At 34.2% G+C, this 12,407-nt stretch overlaps 1 protein-coding gene across 1 annotated transcript in view; it reads right to left on the minus strand.

Moving 5' to 3' along the window:
• LOC126828224 (laminin subunit beta-1) overlaps nt 1–11,964 on the minus strand; it is a 48,452-nt gene extending 36,488 nt beyond the window's left edge. The window contains exons 1-2 of the mRNA XM_050557872.2: nt 11,891–11,964; nt 11,311–11,539 (exon numbers count right to left, since the gene is read on the minus strand). Coding sequence (XP_050413829.1) covers nt 11,311–11,371 — 61 coding nt within the window. The 5' untranslated portion in view covers nt 11,372–11,539; nt 11,891–11,964. The remainder of the gene's footprint in view (nt 1–11,310; nt 11,540–11,890) is intronic.
• Between the last annotated feature and the right edge of the window lie 443 nt (nt 11,965–12,407).

A 12,407-nucleotide genomic window follows, 5' to 3' on the forward strand; every position in this document is an offset into this window, starting at 1 on the left:
ACAATGGTAAATTATTTTTAACCTATACTGTCCATATTGTAATTTTCTGCTTGAATTGTCAACAAAAAAGGAAACTGCATCGGTAGACAAATTCAACATTCTTAAGACACTTTATTTTAATTCATAAATGATCAAGCAAGACAAATCCATGTCCATAGAATATATAAATTTAACTGTAAGAATATTTAAAGCAATTAATGGTTTCTAAAACTCTTGCCAAACCAGAACATAACTTGAATAATAATAACAATGAAATCCATCACGAACAAATCTTGGGCCCTCAAGTTACTGCCCCAAGTCGTTGACTTTAGTACTGAGTCGAGCCCATGTCCAGTTCAAGTCACAAGTACATAAAATGTGTCAACAATTAGAGTTATATCCCCTAAAAGTGACTCGAGCCCTTAGCTCTTTCAAATCACAAGATGTCATGACTGCAAGTACAACTGCCAAGTCGTAATTTGGGTCTTTGATGAGACTTAATTCTGATTCAAGAAAAAAGTCATGGGACTCAAGTTTGCACCTTTGGAAACCTTTAAAGCCAATCCACCACCACTAGTTTTGATACAAAGTCTGAACGGAAAAAAATAGAGGGACACTTAGTGGATTCTCAAAATGGAAAATTCTAGCATATGTACATATATGTGCCCTGGAATGAGTAAATTGAAGAAATACTGAGGTATTACGGGAAAAATCATTTAGCTGGAAGTTACATGTACTAGAGGTACATGTATAATGCAAGAGATTCTGTTTGCTGTCTCTTCTAAGAATCCAAGACACCACTGATCTTATTCTTGTGTAATTTCGATTAGTGATGGGGAAAGTACATGTATTATACAAATAAATATTTGTTTTGAAAAATATATATTTGAACTCTTGCTTGATCTATGGACATAATTTTCTTTTGAATATTTAAACAGATTTTCATCCCACAAAATATATAAATCCAATCAAATTGGTAATTCTATTTTTGACCCTAATAATTTTACACTCAACAACACAGGCCAGGTCATCTACTGGTATATTAAAATGTGGAATCTTCCTGTCTTAGAAAACTATTTATATCACTAGGTTAATAGCTGAAATAAACTCTTTGTCTACCATCTACATCTGGTATGCAAAGTTAATGGAACAGCCAACACTGACCAAGTTTGACAGTAAATCAGATAGTTTGAGTGTTTCAGTAAACTATACCATTCATCTTCATTCTTATCGTTTACCTCTTGCAGTGCTGACCTAATTTTATAATATAATAGAGTACTATACCATCACTACTGAATTTAAACAGAAGCCAAGACTATTTAATAATACCAACCAGACAAATTTCTTTTCCAGTTCAATAACAATAAAATTACAATAGAATAATATATTTTCTGTTATGGGTGGACATCTTGTCAGTGATAGAACTAAACAATCAGAAATATGAAAAATACCACAGAATATCCCATGCAGATCAACAGTAATGTGGTAGACAGTGTTTACAGTAACTGTTTACAGTCTTATGTCTAGTAAACTTTTCAGGACTACTACAGTGCTAATACCTGTACCCACACTAGCAGCAAAGTTTTCCATGCCTTTATCTAAAATCATTGACATCAAATTAAACAGGACAAGTTTAATATAAACACTTATAAAACCACTACATGTGTGAATTCTTGTCTCAAGCTTTGACAATCAGTATGGTCACTCCACGAAATGCACTCAGTTTTGAAAATCGACAGGATTCTTCTTCCTTATGCTATACAGCGGAGGATCCAGGAATATTTGCAGGAGAGGGTTTGCCAGGTTCCTGTTAAGGAAATCTGACAGATGACAATGCATGATGCCATCATCGCCTCCAAATTTCGGTAAGCGTTCACTAATCGGCGTTCAGACCTTTATTTTCAAATATAGCCTGAACTCCTTGAAAAGTAATATTAGATGCCTCGCCACCGGAATTTTTGCAGGAGGGGTTTGCAAGGTTTTTGTTTAAGAAATTTGACAGTGGACAATACATAATGCCATCAGCGTCTCCAAATTACGTAGGCACTGAGCTTTTTAAAGAGAGAAATCTAACGCTCCATTTGAAGTCAATTTTTATTATTAATTAACAGGATCACATTGTGATTCCATTTCATTGATGCAACGCATTAATATCACATGTCAGTATCATTATCTTTCGCTTTGAATTCCCATTCCATCCCACCATCTGTTATTTTACAATTTCTTTTATGTAACTGAGCAGGTGAGGACCCCCCCCCCCCCTCTGGATCCACCCCTGCTATAGGAGCTTTTACGGGTTTCCATTTTGACGTCATTTTCGGTCATGCGAAAGACATTGGCCTTATTATTAGACTGAAACCCATAGGCCAGTGTGTGTTTTTTTGTGAAAGTACCGTCGGACAGTAAGCTTCTTTTACATAAAATGGAACTGAATGCCATTTCTATATACGCGTAAGGTTTACCGACCGATGGCAGAAAGCGATATTTACAAAAACTTCGATATAGGAAAGATACGGCAAGTTTACCAGACCTGTAATTGGCCGTTTGCAATTGAAACAAGTGGATGACTGATCCGTGCTCAATGGCCCGAACTAGAATTAAGTGAAGTTTATTACGCATTTTACGGTCAAACTGATGTTATATATTAATTACGGGACTATAAAAGATTTTTAAAAATGGTCTATCCTATTTACATTCAACTGCCGACTGGACAGTTCTTTGCGAGGTTGATATATCATCTGCTATAGCACTGCATGCCACGACCCTACGTACTCGACACAAAACACGGTACTATGTTGGTCTTTGTTTGAGGCTGTCGACTTGAACATAATTCCAGCTAATAATACTATAAATAGTATGCAATATGCAAATAAGATTGTTTATGCATGCGTGCTGTTAGCCAATAGCTATTGTAAATTTCCCCACGTTTAGACGGCTCTTACCAATGATAAAATAGTTGTTTGGTGCACAGGGTAAAACTTCAGCCATTTTTATAAATTTTTCTCTTGATTGATGGGATATGAATAACAGAAAGAATAAAACGACGATCAAGTTGAATCTGTGAATATTTTTTAAAAAAAAAATTTTTCTGTTAATTGTAGTCACATAAATCGTCTTGGCTCAGCTTTTGGCACTCAGTGAAATTTTAATCCAATCAGTTTATCTTGCCGCAACCAAGAAGAAGAACGATACATTTGTGTCCATTTTATAAATTTCTAATTCAGTATTTGGTTCAGAGAACAACTGTTGAATGAAAATATGTAACTGGACTCGGTGCATTCTATACATCGTGATTATTATTTGTTCTCTTTTTTATTAGATGTGCTACGGTCGTGCTTAAATTTTAATGTCGTCTTGAATAATTCTTTTGTGGAACCGCAGGTCACCATCTCTAATTATTACCCATTCTATAATTTACTCTTATGCTCTATTTCATGGCATTTTACAACCAAACAGATGTTATCTATTAATTGTTTGCAGTAAAATTAAAACAAAACATATAAATCGGCTTCATACAGCAATGCCTCTTTGTAATGCTTTTGCGTACTGCGGTCAACTGGGCCGTGTGCGAGCTTGACATATATCGTCTGCTACAACGCAGTATATCGTCATTAAAACAAAAAAATAATAACTTAGACATGATTTGAAATCGGTAATTTATTACGAATGTTACACGCAACTTAAAACAAGAGTGGCATTAAAGAATACGTTTTCTATAAAGAGAAAAAGAGGGAAAACCCCGCTTTCCCTAGCATTTACCATGTTAAGATACGGATAGAAAAAGGCCAGGCTAAAAATAGACACCGGAAGTACGTCATGTGTAAAAGCTCCTATAATTAGGGTGACCCATGTACTCACAGAAATACAGTCCACCGCTGATAGTTCGAGACTACCACTGAAGCGTGCACATTCGCCGTGCCGAGACCAACTTTCTGACAGTATGATACTATAACTAGCCATGGCACGTGCAATTCTCTACAAATCTATCAACTATTACAGCCGTAAAAAATTTATTGTTGACGATTTTGAATAGCAGTTAAATTAAGCTTCTTGGTTATTACAGCAGATTTAGAAATTACGTTCGTTTCATTTTTTAAATCGCTTTATCATTAACTGTACCGTTAAGAGAGGCATCTTTTGGTTTAGTACAAATAATATCTCTGAATCACTCGGGTTAGGCAGGAACATGATACTAGCAGTAGTTTCATTTTACTTTTACAAGCTTCTTAAAACAATTGTTGAGCTACATGTACCTAACATGCTTATTTCTAAATTCAATTTCTTGTTCTAGCTTTCTGTTACGTTTCGTAAAAAAGTGGTCTTGATTATCCCGACCTGTCAATCAGACGTAGAATGGTCGATAGACTGGTTAAGCGAGACTAATTTCAAAACAAGGGCACGTAACCTATCTTTTACTCAAAAGTGTCTGGATGTTATGGACGACTCTTGAAACCAGTTTTCAGTCTATTATTTATACATGATTAATGGTCATAGATTATTAAGTACAACATGATCGTTTATTTAGTGACTATAATTGTGTGAAACTGATTTGAGGCTTGGCATATATATAAATATTGTGGCGTAATTGTCGAGATATATGGAGATATTTATTTATGGTGGGTCACCCTACTATAATGAACAATCCTATAAAGTTTCAAAACATTTTGTTGAGTAAGCTGACCTGTATTGCCTGAATCATGTACATGTACTGTCTTGTGATGCAATGAACAATCTCTGCAAATTTCATTAAGAACTCTATAGAGCAGTTTTAAGAAATTGTAGTCAGATCACCAGACATTAGGATGACAATATATATCCACATTAAATGTGAGTGAATAAAAACCAATGAAACAATACATGAATCAGAGGGAATTATTAGAAAGGGTGTTTAACATCCATTCAACACAAACTAGGTCATTTCGGGACTAACACATGGTTCAATTTTATTTCAATAATTTGCTTGCACGTAGGGATCTTTAGCAGTGGGAGGAAATTTTGCCTCTACATGTACATGCTCATAACATACATGAATGTACATGTAAATCAAGCTAATTTGTGGTGCATTTACTACATGTATGCACTGATCAGAAGTTTTACGAATTCAATTTACATGCACATGTACTAATTACAAACTTTCAATTCTAAATTAATTATTTGTGATGGGGAGCTGATTGGAAGGGGGAATGGGTTGGGGAATGGGTTTGGGAATACAGGTTGATGCATAAATAAAGTTATCAATCTTGTTTCACAGATTAGAAGGCTATGCACAATTTGTGAAAAAGGTCACTTTTCTAAACGCTCTCAAAACACTTATCTTATTGACACCATTAAACACATACATGTAGCTGACCTGCTGGATGCAAAGCTATGTTTTCACTTTAGCTTTCAAAATGTCATTAGATTTTAATATTTTCCCACATGGCAGACAGCTAGCTACAAAAGTCAAACATCCAGCCGACTACTGTAAAGTACATGTATGTAGACAGATGGTAAAGTTATAAAAGATAATACATCATGAAAATATGACAAAAATGTATCCTTTTTTTTTCTAAAAGTGTCAATGTTCTTGTTTCAAATTATTAAGGGATATTTTTAAATACAATATACATTCAACAAATAACTGCTTTAAAATATTCAGTTTATAACCATTAAAATGTAATTAAATGTACATACACGATAATTGCACATTCATTTGGTTAAATGAGCTATTACATAAATTTAGATAACCAGGGTCAATTATGATAACGCATGTTTGTGAAATAAATAGAAGCTATATCTGCAATCTGGTTGTTTCAATATATGTTGACACTAATTATATATGTCTTCTCATTATACCTATACACCTACATGTATACATGTACATTAGAAAAAATACTTATAATAACAGATCTTATATATCACCTGATCATATATCACCTGATATCATACTTAAACAAATTAATACAATAAACAAGTGCATGCATGCATTTTATTAATGCTTGCTATCAAGAAATAAATCAGGCCATTACAGGTCATCTATTGTTAAACAAAAATGTATTTCTATACACCCACATGTTAAAGTAACATTACAAAAAACAATTTGTATTTTTCAGAAAATACAAAAATTCCCCATGGCTTAATCCAAGCTACATGTACATGTATAATATGGACTCGGATTGATTAATATTCAATTAAGAAAACAAAATCAAAATATCAATGCTAAATAACCTCCCAGCTTGGATTCAATCGGATTAAAAACAGGCCCATCAATTTGGTTCACAGCAAATAATAAAGATGGTGGTGGGCTTAGGGAGCATCATAGATTGATGGTATTTTCCATTCCTAAAGCATTAATATCGAATCAAGGGCCTTTAGTTTTAAAATTCTATCATCTAATAGGTTACTGTTATGCACAACTCTGGAATAATATTACTTGTAAATCTCTGAAGAACTTCACACACAATGCTGCCAATTAGGAAATCGAATTTTCAATGTTTCATACTCTTTATTTGACAAATGAAACACTAAGTTGTAGATGCCAAACTTTGTTTTGACTCCATGCAAAGAGTTGATAAATTTTGTTTTATGAACTAATAAAAATATTGCAACATGTACAGATTGCTTTTTACTAAATTTCCTATTAAGGATATAAAAAGAAACAGACTCAGATAAGACATTATAGTCTATACATATAAATACACTATACATGCATATTGACATTAGTAAAGTAAATCTACATGACAACAGAGGCTTTCTATAAAAGATCTAGGTGTAAGACAGTCAATCACACCATAACTGTCTGAGAATGTACATTCAGTATATTGTGGTATACCTTTCATTCATGTCTAGTACAATGTATGTACATCTATATATAGTTGCTCACCTTACAATGTATTTTACATAAATTTGAACATTAAACTGATTACATATCAGTTCAAGTGCAGTCATATGAATATTTCTCAGTATTGTATGATCATATTACCTGGTTCTCTGGGGCATGATAAAACTCCAAGTAGTAAAGGGTTAAGTAATCTCTGTTGTAGTCCAAAGTAAAGTCTCTAATATTAATAAGTCAATTGAGGGATAGTTCAATTCTGGTGAGCATTTACATGTACATGTACAGTGTTTTGGTTTAGGGCAGTGTTGTTGTCTTTTACCAATATTATCAACTCAGCATTACATATAACTCTTACAATGTACATGTAGCTGAAATCTTTTGTTGTTCTTCTTAGTGTTTAACGTCTGCTTTCAGCTAAGGTGATATCGCAGACAACTTAGCGCACATGCAGGGGTCTTTCCTGTGGGAGGAAACAGTTGACACCAGGGATCAAAACCACACCTACAAGCCAGGTGACCGCTCAGCTAGTAGATGAAGAGTGAAACTTTACTCTAGATCACTGGGCCATTAACACCCCCCCCCACACTTTCTGAAATCTTTTGAAGTGCCCTCTGTTTAATCCAAATGAATCCAAGCCGGGAGGTTATCAATCTGGTTAAAACACAGATCCTATTTCGTTTCGTTTTTATAGTTCAAAATTTCGTTTTGTCTTTACTACACTTGGATCTGGAAGACTTGTTATTTAACTCGTGTTCTGCTTGAAATGAGGGGTCAGCCAATCAAATGGTCTGTTGAATCGAGTGTTTGACCTTTTTTGTCCGGAACTGTGGGTAATCCACTAGTAACATCAATGCTGACCTATCGCTATAACTTGTCAGATCTTTATGTAGTGTAGGCCATCGAAAGTATAAAAAAACAAAACGAAATACAGATCTGTATTTTAATCAGATTGGGAGGTTATCTACCATTGATATCTTAATATTGTTTTCTTAATTAAAGGTTAAATAATCAATTTAAATGTAAGTACACTTTACATGTATTGATTGAAAAAATGCAAATGAGTATCAGTGACTAATAGTAAAAGTATAAAATTCTATTAAGTTTTGAGAATCTTTATGCACATGTACATGTACAGGGCTCCCAATTGTAGCTAAATCAAACATATTATATTCCAAGACTGCGATGAATAAACGAAACATGTTCTGAAATAAAAACTTCTACTTTCGTAAAACAGTCTTGTCAAGTGTGTTGCTGGGGGGTTATATTTTGGGATTATTTGAATAACATTAATTAACCAATAAAATTCAAGTTTTTTTTTTCAATTGTTTTGTTTTATATTCCATATTATTATTTTATATTTGACCAGACCCGGTTTTAAGTACATGTATTATATGTAGATGAACATATATACATCTACGTACATAGTACATGTAGTGTAGAAAATCGGAAACCATATCAATTAGATATGGCAGAATATGAACATCAAAATTGCCCAGCTTTGAAAAAAGTCAGAATTGAACTATTAATTTTATTAGCTGCAATAATATCAAAATTATCATATCCTGTTTTTTTGGCTTTTTTCACTACTGTATGTAGATGTAGTATAAATCAGCAACTAGAAGGAACCAGAAATAAGTTATTTTAGCTGCAAGCTGATGAAAGATAAAGCTACCAGTATGAAGATAGTGGATAACTTTATCTGTGAAAGTGTGATAACTCATTGACCTAGCTCCTAGGATATGGTTTCATAAGGGGTCAATTCCTATCAAATTCCACTAACTGTGGTCAAGTTCAACAGCTACCAGATGGTCAGTTCGAAGTCTCAAATTACAGTTTGACCAACTTCCAGAATACTACTAATTCATTCATGCCTAAATCCTTGTATCTGAGCAGGAAATGGCAATATCCCCAACAGAGATGAACATGTACATGTAACTGTAATACAATGTAGCACGCAAAAAAAATTGTTTTAAATTTTTATTATACCAATTACATTTATTTATGGGCAATGGTAAAACCATGTACTTCTACTGCAATATTTTCTTGGAAAGTTATAACTTACTATTAAAAATAGCTACAAGTACATCTATGACCAGTAAATTTGAATACCAATATTCTAGAAGTTATTACAAAATACATGTACTAGGATGCAAATCATGTACATGTACAAGTACAGTTTTATTATGGTATTAAAACTCAAAAACATAATTGTCTCGTGGGTTCAAAAGTTGTAACCAATTACACAGCATAAAAAATTTAAGCTAACCACACATCACATTGATTTTTACTTTTATAAAAGAAACAGACTTCAAAAGCACACTTGTTCTATCCTGACAATGACAATCTTTCGTGACAAACTGTTTTCAGTCTCTAGAAAAGTACCATTATTACATGTTGATGTGATGTAGTACATGTAATTGGATGATTATTAACTAGCTGTAATCACATTCTGTGAAGGTATATTTATCACCCCAAAACCATCTTCATACATGTATTGTCAAATAGCACTTAGAGAGTATTTAACCTTCTTGATTTGCAACCCAGGTTTTTACTTGTACTTGGATGCAACCATATACATGTACATGTAAATGTAGACCTATTCTTATATCACTTTCTTAAGGAGCAGTCCTTGATTTCAAAATGACATTGTAATGTACTGAAGAATGCAAATAAAACATCAAAATTCTGAGAAATAGCCCAAATACCTTTTTTGAAGCCAGTTGGAACTGTACGTACATGTATATGAATATAGTTTCCTGTTGAAAGTGCTAATGCCTCTTTAAACATGCATTATGTAAGATTTAAATAACGAGTTGACAGTTCTTGTTATAATAGTTAAAAAATAGATAATGAAAAAGGAAAATTTGAAAATTTTAGTACATTTACTTCATTAAGATAAAAAAAACCCAACAAAGTCTTGATTATCCATTTTCAAATTAAATCACTAACCGCAAATCATATTTAAATCGGTTGAAAATCTAGAGCATTTGATGGCATCGAGAGTTGGTTATGGTCTTGGTAAGTTAATAAATGTCTAATTGATAATTTAATAATAAATACTTGTAAATATTTTATTTTCATTTTGAGTGAAACATGCATCATTACCGACCTGGGACTGGACAGCGTAGTGGACGCTTACAGCTAGTCCCCTCATCCATTCACTTGATTTGATATTTGTTGTTTATTGTCTATGTAGTTTGTCTTGTCTGCATGTTTATCTTGTTGTTTCTGTTTTGTGTGTAGTGCGGTCTTCCTGCACTTACTATTATATAACATTTAAGGCCTAAAGAAAGACCTGCAAGTGCAATATGGAGATTTATCTGTTGACTAATGCCTCTTCAAGTCTTTATATTACAGTAAAGTAGGCCTATTGCTGCTTAACAGGAAAAAGGAAATTGCATGACACAACTTCTGTATGTACATGTAAGATTGATGTTATCAGCATTTACATGTACATGCTTCAAGATCTTTGGTAATACTACTTAATTTTTTCCACCAAGAATCGTAACATGATTTTAAAAAAGATAATGAAATTGGGTTTATTGTCCGGCTCTTCTACCCTGACCAGGCTAAGAAGCTAAGCCAACACATGTACGCCATGCCTGTGTGGTTTCCTACTTTAATGTGGTCTTTGATTCAGGACGGAGGGCAAGAAACATTCAGGCCCGTAGCCAGCATGCTACTGCGGGGGGCAGTGAAGTTTTTAGGGGGGGAGGGCACAGTCTACATTAGGTATTAGAGCTATGGTCGGCAAATTTTTTTCAGTACCCCCCCCTGCAAACAGCATCTAGTCTTTTGGATAGGATGAAAAAACTTCCATGTAGGCTAAATTCATCTACAGTCATGCTACAATGCTTTTCTCTCCGATGTAGAAAGACAACGACCATTCTACATGTACATCTTCTGCATACAATTTGCCAAGCTGCAATATTGTACCCGTGCCTTGTCTTGTACGCGCTACAATTGATACACTATTCGAGGCTTTGCGCAAGTAAAATTAGGTTGACACATACATACATGTACCATCACAGTTTGCATGGTAATAAGTAATTGTGTTTCAAATAGTGAAGAGTGGAACACTGAAATTTTAATCTTATCTTACCGAACTGTTTTTCTGTATTGCAGGGTGACGTTAAATCATGTGCCTGTTCTATTTTGGTTCGGCAGCCATTTTAAAACGGACAGACAGCAGTTAGATTTTATTAAATCACATAATTATGCGGCAAGATTTCACCTTTATTTCAATGGGAATTGGTTTATTATGTTAGGCTATGTGTAGTAAAGTTTGGGTCGGTTTTATTGGAAATTAAGGGGGTTATAGGCCAGTAACTTTTTTGTCATCCCTGCTCAAGTCGGAAGAAATCAGTAGAGTGGAACCATTTCTAACAACTTGCCATGTAATGATTCACTGAAAAATGTCATCTTGATGGAAATTTAGATCTATTAATATTATTCAACTACTTAAGTATCATTTCATTAATTTCATAAAACAAATAAGTTAAAAACTAACTTACCTCTCAATAGACAAGCTACAGATAAAATTATAAATATCTGATCCATTTGAAAGGACACCATTTTCAGAACAGTTCCTATCACAGAGTTGACGTATGTGAAGCCAAGTGGCCTCTGCCCACTGAAGGCACTAATATCCTTTCCAAAAGAGGTAGAATGTATTTGGCTGAATTTTTTTCAGCTATTGCACTTCAAATAAATTGCATCTTGACTATACTGTGTAAACCTTCTCTGAAACAAAAACAAAATTTCTTAGACTGTATTCCTTCATCGTAATTATTCGCAACACCGAAACTTAAAACTAGATTATAAGGAGTTAAAATGCAAACTCAGCTGTCTTGAGTGAACTAATTATTCCATCAGTTTGTGTGGAAGCCGACAGTGACTGATGGTGTATTATCTGTGTAGTCTAGTTACCGTAAACTATTTATAACGAGTCCAAAAGTTTTAATACACGTCAGAAGCCGTTGCTTTTCACAACATTCAACAAATTAGGCTTATGCAAACAAACAATTAGGTTCTGCTTTTAAGCTGATTGCCACTAAATTACAGATTTGCCTCGAGATAGATGCCTGTACTTACTTGACACTCTCCCTACAAACCATCCAGCCTCTCAACAAAATGATGGCGGCTTGTAGTAAGCTGTTCCGTTATCCTCCCCCGGAAATGAATCGTAAACAAACCCAAACCGGAATAGCAGATGTGACACTTTACGTTTTGACTGGACATCAAATATATCTTTTCCAATAAAACATTGAGATGTTGATGCCTCCTGTTTACTGCCAACAATTTAATTGTAATTTGCGATTTTAGCACAGTGTGGTATCTAGGCGTAACAGCCAAAGTGTACAGAAAGTTTTTTTTTCTTTACTCTAACTTGACTGAAGTTAGCAAGAAAATTAGTAACAACTTTATAATTTATAGGTAGAGAGAGAAGACACGATTCAGTGAGACAGTGCTGGCTGATTAACCAGGTCCGATGTCCGGGGTTCGGTACCTGTGTTGGCCAACAAAATACACTGTACCCCGAGATCTTCCAGCGTTGAGACAGTGCTGGCTGATTAACCAGGTCCGATGTCCGTGGTTCGGTACCTGTGTT

This window comes from Patella vulgata, chromosome 7 (assembly GCF_932274485.2).
Source record: "Patella vulgata chromosome 7, xgPatVulg1.2, whole genome shotgun sequence".
Lineage (NCBI taxonomy): Eukaryota > Metazoa > Mollusca > Gastropoda > Patellidae > Patella > Patella vulgata.